Genomic DNA, 22,500 nt, shown 5'->3' on the forward strand with positions numbered 1-22,500 from the left:
CGATCAACAGAACAGCTTGCTCGTGGAATTAACGTGCAAGTGACTGAGCATTCCACAGACACGTGTACCTTTAACGTAGTTCTCGAGGAGATTCAGCGTGACACAGAGTGTGACAAGGCTGGCCCTTTGAAATACAGGTACAACAGAAACAGGAAGAAAGAGTGAGAGAAAGTTGTGGTGAAAGAGTACAGCAGGGATCACCACCATCCCTGCCGGAGCCTTGTGAAGCTTTAGGTGTTTTCGCTCAATAAACACTCACAATGCCCGGTCTGGGAATCGAAACCACGATCCTACGACCGCGAGTCCGCTGCCCTAACTACTGGGCCATTGCGCCTCCACTTTGCGCAATATACTACTTTCTGTGTTATTGAAGTGAATGTTGATAAAAAAAACAAGATGGGTAGTAGTGGTGTTACTGGTTCTCAGGTTTCATTAGCCAACGAAGGCAATGAGGTGGCGCTTCAGTGGCTACTGTTCGTATTTGTGAATATTTCATATTTTTGGCGTATGGTTTGAAACTTCGACGGTCAAGGTGAGAGAACTCTTGTTGAATTGAAAGATTGTTTGAAAACTGGCAAAAAAAAAAAAAATTATAAAAATAACGGCAATTTTATAGTTTTCTACTGATCAGTGTGTGAAAGCATGTGTAACATTATGCGTATGCGCATATGTATGTTTATATGTGCATATGTGCTTATATACCTAAGTGTTTATTATGTCTTCAGAGACATACAGAGAAACAAATATGCGGTATATTGGGCAATAAAACTGATTTGAAATGCGTGCAAAATGTTTTCAGCACGAAAGAACTTATCGCTGTCATTGAAGCGGTTTTGCTGTTGGGGGTTGCTTCTAAATATAGACATTTTAAAAACATGAATATGAAGACAATACAATACCTTCGCAACAGCAATGTAATAAGGAAGATATACATCGAAAACCTTTACGTACATACATCATATAACATAGTTACATATGCATACAGACATGCACACACACACACACACACATATATAATAGCCATATATATATGTATATACATACGTACATACACGCACACACACACACGTACATACAGAAGCATATATATACATATATATACATACAAACACACAAATATATATACTTACATACTTACATACATATAATACACATACTACATACATATACATATATATATACATACATACATATATATACATACATATACATGTATACATACATACATACATATTATATATATATATATATATATATATATATATATATATATATATATGTATGTATGTATGTATATATATAAACTTTAATAAACGATTGAATTTTAAATTAGCTAACCATGAAAGGCAGTAATATTTGTTTTCGGTGCATGTCTGGAATTGAGTAGGACTATCAAGCGAAACAAGTGTGAATATGCATCTTGAAAGGAAGATTGTCAGTTTGTTTTAAGGTTCAAGTGTTGTCTAACACAGCATGATGAAGTGGCCGTGAATTGCAAATCGAGCGAGGAAAAGGATCTACAGCCTTGAATTGCTTACTGGGAAAGCAAAGTTTTACTACTGAGTGATACATCTTAATAAAATAAACGTTATAACTACTATAAAATGTATGTGCGCATGTGCCTATTATGCATGTACGTGTCAATTGTTAAGCATAGTATAGTGCTCTTGGTCTTTTCTTCTTCTTCTTCTTCTTCTTCTTCTTCTTCTTCTTCTTCTTGAGTGAGAGAGCAGTGCATGCCATCCAATTGACAGTGGAGTAAAAATATATGAAGCCCAGTTTACCCATCATGACTACCCGTCTGATAAAGGTACAATAGGCACATGCATCACAACCATATTTGCGCGACATGGTGATCTCATATCAAGATAAAAAGAGCATGACCTTGCAGGTGGGGCCCAGTTAGAATTTTATTCAGTTTGAGTAAACCATCCCGCTCAAAAGGTTCCTGAATAAGGATTGTTTAAGGATGATAAACAAAACGCCCATGTTTCTAGAAGTGAATTATCCACATCCCCAAAGATTTCCTCGCAACACGTGGCTATGATGCTTCCCCACTACTTCTGCTCGTGATCAGAGATGCACATATCGTCAGTCACTAAGGGACATGCTCAACTGGTTAAGGTATAGATGAGCACGTTCTTTGTAAATCAGTATTTTTGGCCCAATGTAATATTTTCTGGGTTTTTTGAAAAGCAATTTATTGAAATAGTCACTATCGTTTATGTAAATGTGATTATTGTGATTATTTTTATTTTTGGTATTAAGGTATTAACAGTCTACAGCTGCCGTTACACAATACATGTTTGCATATATATATTATATATATATATATATATATATATATATATATAATATATATATATATATATATATAGATGCACACACATATATATAAACACATTATACGCACATATATATTTGCATATGGACAGTTTTATCTTTATCTTTGAATTTATTTCACAATAAAGGTTATGCTATTTCTAATGAAACTATGTGACCATCCTGTCGGTTCATTATCTAAATTGTTATAAAAATATATTGATCTAATATAACTCTGGGTGCAGCTAGCAAGAATAATAACATAATTTTATTTTATCTCTGTTCATAAACAACATTGGAAAACAAATAAGCATATAAGCGAACAGACATTGAAGCACACACACACTATCGAACAGTTAAATATAGAAGCTTTATATATATATAATATATATATATATATATATATATATATTAATATATCATATATATTATATATATATATATATATATAGATATATATTATATATATATATAGTATATATACTATCATAATATCATATATCGATATATATATATATATATATATATATATATATGTATGTCATATATATATATATGTGTATATATCTATATATATCGGTATATATGCATGTAAATATAGGATGTGTTTTGTGTTTGCACGGACACAAGGATAAATGTGGGTAAATAGGTTTGAACAAGTGATAGACAAAGATATCAGCTAACAAGCTGTTATAGGAGGATAACGATTATGATAAAGAAACTGTTATAATTATATATAGTATGTGCTGCGGGAGACTACTACTACTACTTGTGTTCTGTCTACTGTACCTCTTATGTAAATCGATGGTATTTGCTTTGGTTGTATGGCGTAACACGACTGGACAGATAAAAGACCTAAGCAAAGGAGTATTAAGAGATCATTAAAGCATTTATAGTTATTTTTCGAATCTGATATCTTACCTTTAGTTTAAACCAGAAGACCATAAGTAGCCTCACTCATGTAATAAGTATGCATTTACTTTAAATTTAAGCGAATATATATATTAGAAATTCACTCGTGAATTTCATCACACACAACATGGACCAAATTTCTTCTTAAGAAAAAATATATATTCAAATAAGTAAAACATAATATCATGAATAGCGATAGCGAAACCGGTCGATATATTAAAAATTATATTAAAACTATGTAAGTGTGCGTATTTTCCTTTTTTTTAATTTCATATATACATTACAACTTACCACGTGGGGATAATCGAAATTCCGCTTTTCTATATATATATATATATACAATAATTTTTGCCGATGCAGACTAATACCAGTTCCATTGGGTTTTAATTTATTCATGTTTCCTTCAAATAACATCAGTATCAATCAAACAGATTTACAGGTTAATATCAATCAAAGAGACTTACGATTAAACACATACAAATCACCCGGTAATTTCATGCTCTTGTTTACCTAACGTCACCTTATCTAATGTACCCTTCATTTTTAAGATGATAGGAATACCGCGACCATCTTGAAGATTCTAAACATGTTCAGTTTCCAGACATTAACTTCCAATTAAATTTAGTGCTTGCAAGACGATGGGAGAATTTTCAGAATCGTTAGAGCTTCGGAGTGAAATCTTGCGGTGTTTAGTTATGCAATTTTACATTTTAGGTTCAAGTTCCATTGAAGTTGACTTTGCATTTCATCCTCACGGAGTTTGAGGTGGATGACACATTCTAAAATAACATGGGAAGAGCTGATTAAAATTACAAGGATGCTTCTGTTCATCTCGCATTAATGCGTATAATGAATGGTGGATCTCCGTCGTTCGATAATCAGAATTTTGTTGCTTGTTCTTAGAATAACGTATAAGTGGCTTAGTATTCTACAAACACATGTACTCGACTTTATTCTTCCACTGCAATACTGTGGAATTGGTTGTTTTCATAGCGAAGCCGATTCTGATAGATAGATAGATAGATAGATAGATAGATAGATAGATAGATAGATAGATAGATAGATAGACAGATAAGTTTCTTTATTGGCCACACAGGGCTGCACACAGATGGGACAAGTTACAAGGTAGAGCTTTTCTTTTGGGGGATGAAAAAAACAAAAAAGCAAAAGAGAAAAAAAAAGGGGTGGCGTAGGTTTTCGATCAAGAGGGATCGTAAAAGGGAAGAAAAGAACAAAAAAATAATAAATAAAATAAAATAAAAAATAAAAAGAAAAAAAGAAAAGGAAAAGGAACAAAAGAAAAGAGAAATGAAAAAAGAAGAAAAAAGGGGAAAAAAGGGGAAGAGGAAAAAAAAACGATCAATAGGGATCGTGTATCACAGTGTTATGATATATGGTGTAAAGGGGAAAGCAAGTAAGGTTTATCCGTGGGAAGAAAAGCCTACGAAAAAGACCACGGTAACCTTGGTCAATATTGTTATATGTTACCACATTTGTTTGCAAGTGGGTAACCCTCTGTTTTCAATTTCTGGGTTCATAGGATTATGCTCAAGGTGGCTTCGTCATTCATACGTGCCATCCTTGCTACATTCACCCATCTTTTTTTAAAACGTTCGCTAGACAAAACTTGCCTCTCTACTCTCACTTTCCTTTTCAAGTGGTACTTGAAGAAGTTGATAAGAGATTGACCAGAGAGGAAAGTGTTTGTCTCCAATCCTTTCAGACGCGTCCACCAGATACATTCTTTTGCCATAGCCACAAGGATGATGAAAATAGCTTTTCCTTCCCGTTTGAAGGAAGGAGGCGTGACAATATTGACGATAGACTCAGCTGAGATAGATAGATAGATAGATAGGTAGATGGATAGATGGATAGGTAGATGATAGATAGATAGATACGTAGAGAGAGAGAAATCGACTGCAGTTCTTGACTGGTAAGTTGTTTTGCTGACCCCGCAAAAGATGGAAGGCAAAGTCAACCTCACCATCTTTTGAACTCAGAACATAAAAACCGGGGGTAAAATACCGCATTAAGTTTGTCTGAGATTGTAACGATTCAGCCAAACAGCAACATTACTTTGAAAAATATCTTTGGAAATATATTTAGAAAGAAATTACTGAGAACTTATATTTAATTCTGAAATAGAATTAGCGTGATACAGTGTGTAACAATACCGTTCCTTTCGGATTACAATTCACCTGTAGGGTTTTTATAGTTTCCGTGTACCCAATATCACTCACAAGGTATGAGATCATTCGAGACTGTGGAAAATGACATTTGCCCAAGATGCCCCATGATACTATCAAACCAAGGATCTCGTGACTGCGAAGTGAACTTCTGAACTGTTCAGCTTTACTTGACCTATATGGGCTAAATAAATGGTAACGTTTGTAAAAACTACAAGCGATCCTAAACCGAGAATTAGAATGTTGATCATAGCATCAAATATCAAGTAATCTATATATATAAAAGTGAGGTTGTGTGGTGTCTGTCTCCTACGATTTAGATTCCTAACTACTCCCACATTTTGCGGTGCAGTTTAACCAAAAGCAGGTATCTTATAGTCGTGATTCACATCGAGCACTTCTGGGTATTAGCGCGCGTCTACGATGAGTCTACGATTAAAAAAAAAAATTACCATCAATTTTTCCCATTTTTAATGCATTTTTTGCTATTATATAAGGGAAGTAACTCTCTAAAAATGTATTATTAAATCTCAGAACGTAAAAAGCTACAGTAACACCCCACTTTGTGGTTAGCCATATTGAGATGGCTATTATACTTTACATCTCTAAAAATACTTATATAGTTATTTCCCTTACAAACCCGAGCAATACCGGGCGATACTGCTAGTGTTATATAATATCAATAACGTTTTCGATCTTATCGAAATATCGAAAGATTGTAATTAGATAATTTAAAGCAGCTTACATTTCTTAAATACTTTTTGTACGCAAAGCAAAGAAAAAAAGAGAAATAAACTCCATAGCGATTTTATAACGGCAGGGTATATGATAAGTTCCTAAATTTGCATGATTTTTTTTCGTTTACAGATAACTAAGTGCATTATCTTGCATTGTGTTATATCTGTTGAGTATATCTTGGAAATCTTTATATATAAATGTCAAGTTGTGTGTCTGTCTCCTACAATTTAGATTCCTAACTACTCCCACATTTTGCGGTGCAGTTTAACCGAAACCGGGTATCTTATAGTTGTGATTCATATCGAGCCCTTCTGGGTATTAGTGCGCGTCTACGATGAGTCTACGATTTTAAAAATAATTTACCATAATTTTTTTCCATTTTAACGCATTTTTTCGCTATTATATAAGGGAAGTAACTCTCTAAAAATGTCTACGATGCGTCAACAATTTAAAAAAAAATTACCATCATTTTTTTTCCATTTTAACGCATTTTTTCGCTATTATATAAGGGAAGTAACTCTCTAAAAATGTCTACGATGCGTCAACAATTTAAAAAAAAATTACCATCATTTTTTTTCCATTTTTAATGCATTGTTTTGCTATATTTTGGCTATAACTCTGTAAAAATGCTTATATAGTTATTTCCCTTACAAACCCGAGCAACGCCGGGCGATACTGCTAGTGCTTGATAAAGATGGGGTTATTAAGAAAGAAATACAGCGTTGGTTCTTATTCTCATGAATTGTTAAAATCCTCTACGTTGTTTCCAAGAAATTTTGATTAAGACTTCTATCATCTATTCTTCAACAAAACCATTTATTTTTGGTAATGAACTCACACCTGCGACCTCATTCATTTTTACCTGATGATTTGACAATCAATTTTCGCACAGTGGAGGAAAATGTTACAGGAGTATAACCTCTAGAATTGGTAGGCTAGTGTTTGCTTGTATAGGCGTGAATTGAATAAGAAATAAACACAATTGTATGTTAGACTGTCATAAGATGATGAAGTATTGATTAACATTCCGGATAAAGCCTTTGTCATTTCTTCTCAGACAAAGAACCTTATTCCCAACGTTACTTTCTATTTCTCACACGACAAATCAACATACTACCTCTTTTGTTCAGGAAAAATTAATTTCTTTAACTAGCAACTAAGCCAATTTTTCTAGAGGAAAAATATTAGTCGATGAAATCAATTGCCATATATTATTACAAATAATTGCTTTTCTCACCCTAAAATATCAAAAGCAATGTGGAACTCAGCAAGAATAAAATCATTATCAGAACAAGGACAACCAATTTAGCATACAGCTAAAATGTCTTGGCTTTCGTTGTACTAGGAACAAAGCCAACTCTTTTTTCAAGGGTGGAGTATATATTAAATCAACATCAATATATATTTAATTACCCAACCCTAAATATAAAGAAAATATATACAGCTGATTTATTCCGAAAATATAAAGTACAACAACTAATTTTAGTACAACAAATAATTCTCATTATGTGTCATACTCTATCAAAAGTTTGGCGACTTTATTCTTCCACTGCAATACTGTGGAATTGGTTGTTTTCATAGCGAAGCCGATTCTGAGAGATAGATAGATAGATAGATAGACTGACAGACAGACAGATAGATAGATAGATAGATAGATAGATAGATAGATAGAGAGAGAGATAGGTCGATAGATAGATAGATAGATAGACAGGTAGATAGATAGATAGATAGATAGATAGATAGATAGATAGATAGATAGATAGATAGATAGATAGATAGATAGATAGGTAGATAGAGAGAGAGAAATCTACTGCAGTTCTTGACTGGTAAGTTGTTTTGCTGACTCCAGAAAAGATGGAAGGCAAAGTCAACCTCACCATCTTTTGAACTCAGAACATAAAAAACCGGGCGTAAAATACCGTATTAATTTTGTGCTGAGATTGTAACGATTCAGCCAATCAGCAACATTACTTTGAAAAAATATCTTTGGAAATATATTTAGAAAGAAATCCAGTGTAAACACATTACCACAGTACTGAGAGCTTATGGCTCTTGTATCAGTAAAATGATTAATTGTTATTTTACAATATAATGCATTGAATTATATTAACATATTTTTTTCTCTGCTTGTTGCATAGTTAAAGGGTAGTGGAATAACATAATCCGCAGAGCAAGAGACTGCATGGCTTCCCTATTTAGCTGCTTCGGCTTTATATTTCAAATTTAAATTCCACCCTGGTATACCTCCTTTTTTTCCCCTTCAGGGAGTATTAAAAAAGTACACCAGCCAAGCTTTGAAATCAAAATAGTCGAGGGTTCCTTTTTCCCGAAATGTGTGGCCTTGTGACAGTCTAAAAAATATGCTTGAGATATGACTTGAAACCGGCGGAGAGCCATTCGCTTCACGTAATAAAAATAGATATTAATACATTTATTTTGCTCTTTCTTATTTAGAATATACAAAAATTAATGAAAAATAATTCATATTCTAAAACAAATCAATAGAAACATACAAATAATAGCACACACACACACACACATACACATCCATCCACAGATACATACGTACATACACACATTCACACACACACGTATTTCATCCTGAGTATAAAAGACATGGAAAATATATGAAGATATTTTATTTGTATTAATTAAATGATGTTGCAATGGAAGTATATATTTATTTCACAATAGAAATATACATGCTCACATATACAGCTCTTACTATAAATTTATGCAGAGATACTCAAAAATATTTCTGCTGAAATACATTTTCTTATTAACATATTTTGACATATCGTAGACTGCGCCAGACAGCTACTATTTATGTAACATAATAATATAGTTTTATATAACACTTATCATCTTTTGATGCCTGCTATCGTTTTAAGGACCTTATAGAAGAAAAATCAAAGAAAACTATATTATATGGTATTATTTTGGATTTTAGTTTTATTCTGTTCTGATACGAGAAAAATCACAAATCTGTTATGTGTTTATCGCATTTCGTATAAACATCATATTATAGCGGTGGTAAAAAGCAGCAAGACAGCCGGGTCCCAAATTGTGTAGATCATAGCATAGAATTTGTTGCCTCATTGATTTGTGTATGAATTTTGCTACCATCAACTTTACCATTCACCTCTCCTGGTTCTGATAAAACAAACACTGTTAACAACATATTGAAATCGATTTAATCGAATATCGAATGCTGAAGCGTCTTTTCTAAAAATATCAATAAAATATTAATAATCTTTTTTTTTTTTTCAGAAACACAAACTATAAATATCTTCTATGTAATTACTTCTATCTATCTAATTAATTGCATAAGATTATCTTTTATCCTTTCCTCAACTTCGATTAACCTGACACTCCCTCCAAAACATCAAACGTCCTCACCCCCCCCCCCAGCAGCCCTACCCATTATACTCACCTCTCTGTTCCTCCTGTTTAACCTCTACTACATCAAAACATGTGATCCAAGTGAAGGAACCCCTATGTGGTCGCTTAACCGGCTAGAAATAAAAGACTGATAGCTCTCAAATTGAAACCTATCGTGTTGAAATGGGACGGAAACAGTTGATGACGCAGCCAAGATACGCCGTGTCTGAAGAAAGGACCAGATGGAAATAGTTGGAACGCTTTTGATGATAGGTCAGCACAATGAGCAAAAACAAATTCTATGTAACTGTAGAGCATGTCCACTGATACATAATTTTTCAGACATACAAGGGAACTGGTATCACAAGATTTCTTGTCATGAATTCAATTAAGAATATTCTGCAAATTGTGCTAAAACTATTTCCTATTTTTCCCCACGGTATTTTCTAGTTTTAAAAGCAAAAACCTCATATTCCTAAACAGTTCCTCCATTAGTTGATAGGTACTTTATTTTATCGACCTCAGAGGGACGAAAACCAAAGTTGACCTGCGCGGAGTTTGAATTCAGAATATTAAGAGCCGGAAGCAATACTGCAAAATATTTTGACGACATTCCAACAATTCCATCAACAAGGCTACTCTCTTTACTTATTTCAGTCATTTCACTGCGGCCATGCTGGAGCACCGCCTTTAGTCGAGTAAATCGACCCATGACTTGTGCTTTGTAAGCATAGTACTTATTTTATCGGTTTCTTTTGCCGAACCGCTAAGTTACGGGGACGTAAACACACCACCATCAGTTGTCAAGTGATGTTGCGGAGGACAAACACAGACACACAGACATACACACACACACATATATATATATACATATATACGACGGGTTTCTTTCAGTTTCCGTCTACCAAATCCACTCACAAGGCTTTGGTCGGCCCGAGACTATAGTAGAAGCCACTTGCCTAAGGTGCCACGCAATGGGACTGAACCATGAATCATGTTGTTGGTAAGCAAGCAACTTACTACACAGCCACTCCTGCTACCTTCACAATTTTGAGAATTAATCATACCTAATTATGCAAAAGACCTGTAATTTTAAAGGGAGGGTTTAGTCGATACCACCGACCACAATACTTGACTGATATTTATTTTATCGATCACCAAATGTTGAAAGGCACACCTGACCTCGCCGGGATTCGAACTAATAATGTGAAGAGCCAGAACAAATTCCGCAAAGATTTCTCTACACTCTAACGATTCTGCCACCTTGCTGTACTAAACCGTTTCAAATTTTGACACAGGGCCATCGCTCCCAATTGTTGGTAAGTACTTTACTAATATTTATTTTATTGACCACAAATAATCTGAAGGCGAAGTTGAGAGTAAAGTGTCGGAATAAATGCCTTAAAGCATTTTCCCGAAGCTCTATCCTGCAAGTTGGTCGCCTAAACAATTTTAGAAATAAAGGAAAGATTTTATATAAACACGAAATAAAAATTCCAGCTGTGAGTGCGCGTGGCTTAGCGGTTAAGGGTACTCAGAAGGCGGCGAGCTGGCAGAAACGTTAGCACACCAAACAAATGTGTAGTCGTATTTCGTCTGCCGCTACGTTCTGAGTTCAAATTCCGGCGAGGTCGACTTTGCCTTTCATCCTTTCGGGGTCGATAAATTAAGTACCAGTTACGCACTGGTGTAGATGTAATCGACTTAATACCTATGTCTGTCCTTGTTTGTCCCCTCTATGTTTAGCCCCTTGTGGGTAGTAAAGAAATAGGTATTCAGATCACGATTGTAAGGTCGTGAGTTCGATTCCTGGCGGTCCGTTTTGTCCTTGAGCAAGACACTTTATTTCGTGTTGTTCCTGTACATTCAGCTGGCAAAAAATGAATAGTACATGTAATTCAAAGGGCCAGCCATGTCACATTCTGAGTAATGCTAAATCTCCCTGAAAACTTCACTAAGTGTACGCGTGTCTATGGAGTACTGAGCCACTTGCACGTTACGTTAATTTCACGAGCAAGCTGTTCTGTTGATCGGATCATCTGGAACGCTCGCCGTCGTAACCGACGGAGTGCAGTTTAAAACTGTCAACAGGATCAATTTCAGACACCATAGCTACATATTATCACAGAATCAATCTGCCACTTATAACTTCCATCCTTACTTCGTCATGGCAGTGATAGCAAATATGAAATTCAGAGAAAAAAAATGGAGCGTTTTATTAATTGGGAATATATTTCCATTAAATGAAATCTGGAGCTTTTTCTAAAACATACACGAAAATTTAAAATATATGATTTTGAAATTTCAGAAGTTGTAGCTACGTATTTATGGCATGTATGTGTATATGTATTTATGCGTGAGCGTGTGATTGCAAATATTGGTTCATTAAAATTTGATTATGTATTGATATATAATGTATATTAAAGAAAAGATGAATCAGATAAAATATTTCCGAGTTGATATTGTTTGTTTATTATTTGCAGATAATTTAGTCGGTTTTCTTGGAAGGCAGATGGAATCTAAGCATAGATCTAATTATGGATATTATCTCAAATCAAATAGTTCATATAGTAAATGATCTGAGTGTAATTTGAATTAACATTTTGAATTATCAATTTGAATTATCGATAGTAAAGTGAATATTCTCTTCATAGAAGATTGACTATTATGATGCCTTGTACTGTTCTCTATGACTCATGCACTGGAATGTTGGTAAAATAGAGGCAACATTCCAATACATGAGACTATAGAAATCAGCATGAGTGATATCTTTATAAGTAATTTCCCTTCGTTTCTGTTTTTTTTTTTGTTTGGTGAGCCATTTGCATCGTCGTTCGTGTAACATAACATCGAAAGGAGTTTGTTACCAGGAAGAAGAAAAAGCATATGTATCCATCGTATGTTACTATATCGAAACAGTTATTATATAAAGATGATTGGTTGTTTATGCCGATGCTTCTTTGTTTGACTCGGTTCGCTGATGGGGTTTAATAGAACCAAAAGATGTCACCGTATTGCTAATGGTCAGACTCACTCCGATTCTCAAACATTCCAGTTTTCATCAATTAAAGCCAATCAGGATACTCATTCAGAATACTCATTAAATTGATGATACTCTCTCTTCACAAATGTAATTACAGGTGCAATTTTAATTAATTAAATTTTATTAGCTCACTCCACTAAATATATTAATACCAACTAGACTGTTTCATTACTAGAGATTTGTAATTATAATTTCTACTTCATTAGTTGGCAGAAAAGGTGAAACGTAGTCTAAATTCATACAAAGCAAATGCATCCCTCTTAGGTCTGTGTCTAATAAGTAAATAGCGGTCTTTGTTTTTCATTCATTAAAGGACTCTTAAATACGGAGCAAAAGGAAGTCGTTTTGGTGAAGAAACTTATCTTCCTTACACACAATGTCATCGTATCTACAAATGGGGAAGTAAATTGGAAGAGAGGTATCGGTTAAAGGACATTATTTAGCTATAGCAGTCCCATAAAAATATTTCTACTAGTTCTCTCTCTCACACATCCTCTTCCTTGGTTTCTGTTCTCTTTTTATTATTTCTAATACATACGCAGATACAGAAACATACATATACATTTTATGTATGCTTAGAAACAATCCATCCATCCACATACATACATACATAAATATACATAAATATACATACTTTGGTATATATATATATATATATATATATATATATATATATATATGCATACATACAAATATATATATATATATGCATACATACAAATATATATATATATATATAATATATATATATATATATATATATAGCCACTACACACAATTTTTCCTTGTTTCTCTAATTGTTTTTTCTGTGTCCCTTTTTGTAGAAGAGCGTAGGCTCGAAACGTAAAATACTTTTTCTATTCCTGAGCGTTATACTAATACATCTGTTTGTTTCGTACACCACTTGTCTTCGTCTTTTGTTTTTTTTCGTGAACTCTCCCTATATATATATATATATATATATATATATATATATATGCACACATAATCTTTACCTATAAAATAATCTACACTCGCATCCAATATGAATATAGATATATTTTATGTATAGTTAGAAATGACATTTATATGCGTGTGCATATATAATCTGTAAGTATACGTAAAGTAAATCCACACGTACACAGAAAGTATACACATATGGCCCTCAATATTGCAAAAAAATACCGTACACATGAACATACACATAAACACACGCACATACGGCAACGTATATGTATAGCATATCCTCCTCCTTCGTACAATCTATGGATAATCTCTACCGATATACGACTAAAAATATACCTAAATATAACAATGTAGGAATATAAAGCTGAAATATTAATCACATCCAATCCTTGCAGACATAGACGGAAGCACGCACATATAGACACACACACGTGCACACATTCACAGACACACATACGCATATACATATATACATATACGCACACACACACACGTATATATATGCTTATTCTAATGTAAACATGCCAACAGCTACATGACAATGATGACATGTGAATCTCTGCATATACATTTTTAATGTGAAGTATACAAATTTATAATAGTACAAGCGACTCTTGAACATCTCACAAAATACTTCTCGTTTTGTTCACCGGAGAAAGAAAGACAGAGAGAGAAAGAAAGCGCGCGCGCGAGAGAGAGAGAGAGAGAGAGTGAGAGAGAAAGAAACGAAACGGGAGATTATCTACCACCTTTATAATAGGAATGTTACAGATAATGATTGATGGTGAGGAGGTGAATATGTAGTTTAAAAAACCGAAAGATGATTGAAGTACTTGTACTTAACAATTTGTCCAAAACTGTGAGTGAAAAACATAACATACCTGGCTGGGTGCGGAAATGTAAGGCACAACAGAGAGGCGCCATTAGAAACGGATTTTGTCTAGTTCGTTCAGAAAGGGCTATATATATACTCTTTACTCTTTTACTTGTTTCAGTCATTTTTGACTGCGGCCATGCTGGAGCACCGCCTTTAATCGAGCAATTCGACCCCGGGACTTATTCTTTTGTAAGCCCAGTACTTATTCCATCGATCTCTTTTGCCGAACTGCTAAGTAACGGGGACATAAACACACCAGCATCGGTTGTCAAGCAATGCTAGGGGGACAAACACACACACACATACATATATATATACATATATACGACGAGATTCATTCAGTTTCCGTCTACCAAATCCACTCACAAGGCATTGGTCGGCCCGGGGCTATAGCAGAAGACACTTACCCAAGATGCCACGCAGTGGGACTGAACCCGGAACCATGTGGTTGGTTAGCAAGCTACTTACCACACAGCCACTCCTCCGCCTATATATATATATATATATATATATATATATATATATATATATATATACATATTATAAACAAGAGCAAAAGAATATTATTTTGCAATCTGCTGAAACAGAATTTTAAATCGTCGATTTCCACATATTATACTCACTACAGAAATACCTTTCTTTTGCTCTTGTTTATAAGTTGTTTATGATTTTAACCTTTAAAGGTATTTTAATATGCTGCCACTTTTTGATGAAATTTTTCTGTAAAAAACTTCATCCTGACCTCGTGTGTACCGTTGACGATTTTTTTCCCCCTGTCTTCCCTTCTCTGGATCTTTCCTTCTCCTATGTTTCCGACGAAGAACTCCGCTCGAAACGTTAAATCCTCCTTCTTCCCTTCTTCACTGAGCGTCCAATAATACTTTATTTGTTCCACGTCCTCACGTTGTGTTTTTTTTGTTCGGATTAACTATATATATATATATATATATATTTACTCTCTTTTACTCTTATATTTGTTTCAGTTATGTCACTGCGGCCATGTCCAAAAAATCGACCCTAGTACTTACTCTATCGGTCTCTTTTGCTTAAACGCTAAGTTACGCAGACGTTAACGCGCCAGCATCGGTTGTCAAGCGGTGGTGGTGGTGGGGGAGGGGGACAAACACAGTCACACAAACATACACACATAGACACTCAAACACACACATATATGACGGGCTTCTTTTAGTTTCCGTCTGTCTACCATATCTACAAGGCTTGGTCGGCTCGAGGCTATAGTAGAAGAAATCTGCCCAAGGTGCCACGCAGTGGGACTGAACCCGGACCCATGCGGTTGGTAAGCAAACATAGATACACACACACGCGCGCACACACACACACACATATATATATATATACATATACATAAAAGAAAAAGTATTCACTACATTGTCCAGAACTGATGGCACGTAATCTAATGGTTAGAATCTTAGTCTCATGATCATACCATTGTGGGTTCGCTTCCTGGGCCGGGTAGCACGTCAAGTCCTTGAGCAAGTCATTATATTTGCTCCAGTCAACTTAACTGCAAATGAGTACCAATGGACTACTGATGCAGCTATATATCCCTCCAGTTGTTACATTTGCAATATACTGCTATGTTGAGGGCGAGAAAAAATTACCCATAACTATAGTTTACCTTATATATCCCTTCTCAAACGTAGATGTTCTTTTAGAACATACTTCACCGCCGTAGTTACCATAACAGAAACTTTCACACTGGCATTTTGGTGCAAAATGCACTCTCTCTTACATCGCTACCTCCAAATCCCTGCTACCTCCAGCGCCGAGACAAAAAGGTCACGTAATTTTCATTTTGTTTGGTCTTGTGTATGATGGATATTTGACCACCAGACATCTTTGTTTTATTGTACAGAATACCTTGTTTTATTGTATTGATACCTTGTTTTATTTTATGTAGTACCTCGTTTTATTGTATAGAGTACCTTGTATTATTGTATAGAGTACCTTGTTTTAAATTATAACAAGTTCTTTACATGAGGCTCAAATATGTAAAACTATTCCAGAGCCTTAAATAATGTACATGAAATTTGCGCTGTATCTACAACATACTCTTTGCTGGGCACTGTGACAAAAACACTGTGCTAAAGAATTAAAATTCATTCTAATATATTTCATCTGGTGAACTGATTAATTAATTAATAATTGGAAGTAAGTAAAAGCAATGCCTAAGAATTATAATATTTGGGCATAAAGGTTTTAAACATTGTGTTTTTAGAGAAAAGCGAATCGTATCAAATATTAATTGAACTGTATTACTTATAACTTTGATTGTTGATTTTAGCCCCGGTTTAGGTTAGGTCAGCAAACTTAATATTAGTTTCAAATTTCGGTAGAAGTCCATTTAGTTTATCGAACCCGAAAGCTGAAAGGCAAAGTCAACCTCGGCGGAATTTGAATACAGAACGTAAAAACGGATGAACTGCCGCTAAGCACTTTGCCCGACGTGCTAACGATTCTGCCTGCAAACTTAAAAGTAAAGCCGTTATAACTGTCTGTCCACATTTTCCAGTCAGATTCTCTCAAACTATATTTATTACAACATGTCGGCTGTTGAGTATAAAATCTAGAAAAGGGAGAGAATGCAACCTCAGATCAAATTACAATTCCAAAATTGTTATTGAGATTAAAATTATAAAATGAAAATGCACTGGAAGGAAACTAAATTTCGTTAAGTGTGTGCCAATTTTAGCTTTATGTCTAACATTTGTAAATCTGACATTAGTATAAAATGTCATGAAATCTAAAACATTTAAGATATTTTCTCGATAAATATATTCTCTGAGTTTAAAGTTTTTTTTTTCAGTCAGTCTTTCATCAAAATAATAATCATTGACGTACGATCGAATATGTCTCACTCTATTATAAAAGTGTGGTGTTATCTTCACAGAAAAATGATCTTCGCTATTTTATATTATTACATGATATTATAATTCAGCTGTATTAGATTTTAAAATTGTATTTGTTAACAGACACCATTGATAGCATTTATGTTGCAGCAAAAGAAGCTATTTTAACTATAATCTTTCACTATTTGTGTGTTATTTTGAAGAATAATATATAAAGTGTATCCCTCATACACCAGGAATAATGCTGTTTTTAGATTAGGTTAATATAGTGACATAGAAACGTGGCGAGCTAGCAGGATTATTAGCACACCGGGAAAAAATACTTGGAAGAATTTCGTACGTCATTCGACTTTGCCTTTCATCCTTTTCGTGGTATATGTATATATAAATTATATATATATATATATCCATGTATATATATAAATTATATGTATGTATATATATATATATATATATGCATATATACATACGTATGTGTATATATATATATATACATACATGTATACATTTGTATATGTATATATATATATATATATATATATATATAACATATATAAATATGTATGTGTGTATACACACATATATATATTACGTTATATAATTAGGGCTCAGTAAAATAATTTACTTTGCCACATACTGAAACTTTTAGAAATAGCAGCCAAAAAGTTTTTTTAGCCATTTCTTAATTAATTAGCCAATTTTAGCCATTAATTAATTAATTGATTTTTACCTTAATCATTGATATATATATAATATATATATATAATATATATATATATATATGTGTGTGGTGTGTGTGTGTGTGTGTGTGTGTGTGTGTGTGTGTGTGTGCGTGCGTGTGTGTGTAGATACCTACTTGTGTGCACACGTGTGTGTGTGCAACTTTGTTAAATCGCTATAGAAGTATTCTCTTTACCCGAATTAGAATTGTAGCGAAGAGCAATCACGTAATACCAATTTACCGCAAACGAGGAATATCCATTTACTGGATTTTGATTTAGAAGATGGGAAAATTAATATGATATGATGGTAATCACGATATAGATGGCAATATTTACAGACATGGTGAAAATATCGGAATTATTTCCGGATAACTGTTACCAATAACGAAAAGATATATGAAGAAAAAATAAATGTCAATTCAGCAGAAATATTCTCTGAAATGTATATTATATACTGCTATTGTTATTGGTTTTAGTAACTGGAATACAGTCATGCTGGTGTTCTGCTTTCATGATATTAGAGCTTGTTTCCAAATAGTGTGAGTTTAAATATATAATTCTTTACTACCCACAAGGAGCTAAACACAGAAGGGACAAACAAGGACAGACAAACGGATTAAGTCGATTGCATCGACCCCAGTGCGTAACTGGTACTTAATTTATCGACTCCGAAAGGATGAAAGGCAAATCGACCTCAGAACGTAACGGCAGACGAAATACATCTACGCATTTCGCCTGGCGTGCTAACGTTTCTGCCAGCTCGCCGCCTCTAAATATATATATATATATATATATATATATATATATATATATATATATATATATATATACACACACACACATATATATATATATATATACATATATATATATATATATATATATATATATATATATATATATATATATATATATATATATATATATATATATTACAAATATATTATATATATACTATATACATATATATATATATATATACAAATATATATATATATATATATGTGTATTTATACACCCACATATATATATATATATATATATATATGTGTGTGTGTGTATATATATATATATATATATATATATATATATATATATTTAAAGGCGGCGAGCTGGCAGAAACGTTAGCACACCTTGCGAAATGCGTAGCCGTATTTCGCTGCCGTTACGTTCTGAGGTCGATTTGCTTTTCATCCTTTCGGGGTCGATAAATTAAGTACCAGTTACACACTGGGGTCGATGCAATCGACTTAATCCGTTTGTCTATCCTTGTTTGTCCCTTATATATATATATATATATATATATATATATATATATATATATATATATATATATATAAAGGAGACTATAACCAATGTGGGTTAGAAAGCTTGTTAAATATGAAATAATTTCGGTGATCAGATTGCTAGTGTTGTTGTTGTTATTGCTGCAATTGCTTACCACTAGGTCAAAGTGAGTAGAGGGGCTCCAACCATGGTCTCTTCGCGTGTTCATGCGCAAGCACGACTATGTTATTTAATTTGTCTTTAATGTCAATGTATAATTACTGTGAAAAGTGATTGATTCAACATATGGTAGAAATTTAAGTCTAATAAATATAGATGGAAATGAAGCAGACTTGGCTGCAATGATAAGGAGATCGAGTATGTGCGTTTATTCGAATAGTGACTCCAAAGTTTCGGCTTGATGGGCTCGTCAGATCATCTGACGAAGCAGGTAAGCCGAAACGTCGAAGTCACTGTCAAAGTTTTCCTTGTAAATTCCTTATAGAAATGTACACCACGAAAAGTATTTAGCAAATCTCCAATTCAATGTTAAATTGTTTTTATATAGAACTTCGCATAAACATATGCAGTTACACACATATATTGCAAGATGGGTTTGTGTGTTCATGTGTTTGGCTATGCAGTTACCTGCGTTATATTTTTGTTATGTGTATATAGTATAGTTAAGGCTGTTCACCCAATATGTATAATATATATTTTAGAAATGAGGGAGAAAAATATATAACAAAAGTAACAAAATAGAAAACGGGAAAATTAAAAAAATATTCTTTAGTCGTTATTTAATAGATTCTGACGTTGTTATATACATGCATAATATGCGGATATATATATGTATAATATATAAGTGTTTTGTGTATAATCGGAATATATTGGAAAGAATATATATTATTTCCATTTGCATGAATGTGCGAATATATTTATACAGTTGCTTTAACAATAAGTAGTTCATAATTTGAAATATTATAACATTTCCACAAAATACATGAAAAATTCGCAAGCAAATAATATAGAACAGAATTTTGGAACAGCAGGGAATAAAGAATTATAAAAGATTATTTGAAAATATTAAATAAAAGAATGATAAAGTAGAAAATAAGTAAAGCGAAGCGAAGGAAAAATTTTTGTTTAAGAAGGAAAAATTTTAAATGTTTGGAATGAGTTTTATCCAGCAGATTATTCAAAATTATATCTGTTTAAAATGAAAGCAATCTAATTAATCTTATTGTTGCCAATAAGAGAGTTCTAATCATGCAGCAATAGTTTTGATGAAGAGGCTGAAACATATATGCACCGTTTTGTAATACACAACGTCTAATAATTAAAACTATATTAAATTGCAAAGACTTTCATGTTTTAAACGAAATATTCTTTGAAATACTTCAATAGATATTAGTTCGTATATAAAGAAGCAAGAGGAGAATAATGAACGTTACTAGTAAGCATTGTTTTTAAAATATTTAATAAAACTTATAATAATTATGTCGAAATTTTTTTCTGAATGATCAAAAACGTAGCTTTAAGATTTGACTTAAATACGTGTAACGTTTTTTCATCCCCTGCGGTACGCGCTTCGTGTTGCTTAACTTTATTTTCTGTACATCAATATTTTTGTATTGGGATTTATCATAAGGGATTCAACTTTATAACGATGGAAATGATGCCATATACATTCGTGACATTAGTGATATAAATTTTATGAGTTTTCAGACATCAATATTTCATCAATATTATTTTATACGAACGTGCATAGTATCTATATCCACATCTATACCTACATATATTAATATACACACGTACATATACATATTGTATATATATATATATATATATATATATATTATATATATATATATCACATGATATATATATATATAGATATACATGTATTATATATATATACATGTACATATATATATATATATAAATATATATATAATATATAAATATATTATAATATATATATATATATATATATACACATGTATATGTATATTATATATATATATATAGATATATACAGTATATATATATATATACATCGTATAATAGATATATAAATATATATATATATAATATAATATATATAAATATATATATATATAATATAATAATATATATAAATATATTATATATATATATATATATATATATATATATATATATATAATATATATATATATATACATATATATATATATACATGTACATATAAAATTAACATAATGAGATAAAATCAAGGCTGTGAAAGATTTCAGAACATTTATAAAGAGGTTTTACGGCTGTTTCCGGGATATTGTATATATCCCTTCATCGGAGACGGTGCCAGAAAATTTATATACTATTGGAACACAAGGCTCAGGAAACGTATATGTATCCCATTCTGCTTAAATAATGGAATTGCAGATATAATATCCCTGCATATCTCACGTCTGTTTTCGTTCCTCCACTTTACTCTCAATTTCATATCTTCTCTATTATAACTATTGCTTAACCATTCTCTCGCACCGTCTCCGATGAAGGGATATATAAAATATCCCGGAAACAGCTGTAAGACATTCTCGTTATAAATGTTCTGAAATCTTTCACAGCCTTGTCATTTATCTCATTCTGTTAATTTTTATCTATATGCATGTTAATATATGACCTACGTTGGACTCTTTATTCGCATAATCACGAGCCTGGAGCTTAACTATAGTCTGTCCATAGCACTTTCTCAGTATTACCTGACACCTTTCGGTCTTCTTAACACCATTACCTCTCATAACCTAGACATGTACATATAAATATATGTGTGTGTGCGTGTGTGTGTGTATATTCGACTCTCGCGTGTGCTATGTTCCAAAACACTGGCGATAGGTGAAAATCCGAGATTACTGTATATTTTTAAAATATTTTTTACTGTTTGTGTACATTTATAACAAGGACCATACATACTGAGGCAATTACCAGGAGTGCCTCTGGATACATCTATCCCTTAGATGGTTTTCATACTTCTAACTTATATCTTAAATCTTATTTTGAGACACCCTTCGGTCATGACTGACCGTGGGATTGCACCTAGAAAGTTACCTTCCCAGGCACAAGTCCGAGTAAGGTTGTTTATGGAAGACCAGTAGTCGCCCATGCATACCGGCCTCCCCTCTCCATGCCACCAGTGTTATCCAAGGGAAAGGCAAAGAGGCCGATACAGCTTGGCACCAGTGACGTCGCAACTCAT

At 33.0% G+C, this 22,500-nt stretch overlaps 1 protein-coding gene across 4 annotated transcripts in view; it reads right to left on the minus strand.

Moving 5' to 3' along the window:
* LOC115216506 (potassium voltage-gated channel subfamily H member 7-like) overlaps positions 1-22,500 on the minus strand; it is a 263,445-nt gene that overhangs the window by 4,015 nt on the left and 236,930 nt on the right. The window contains exon 9 of one of the 4 annotated variants that reach the window (XM_036506282.1): positions 3,112-3,177. The exons of 2 other annotated variants lie outside the window; for them this stretch is intronic. In XM_036506282.1, the coding sequence (XP_036362175.1) occupies positions 3,112-3,177 (66 nt within the window). Of the gene's footprint in view, positions 1-3,111; positions 3,178-20,995; positions 21,055-22,500 lie in introns of those variants that run through there. One more of the 4 variants, XM_036506284.1, reaches the window with a different exon arrangement.

This window comes from Octopus sinensis, linkage group LG10 (genome assembly GCF_006345805.1).
Source record: "Octopus sinensis linkage group LG10, ASM634580v1, whole genome shotgun sequence".
NCBI classification, from domain to species: Eukaryota; Metazoa; Mollusca; class Cephalopoda; order Octopoda; family Octopodidae; genus Octopus; species Octopus sinensis.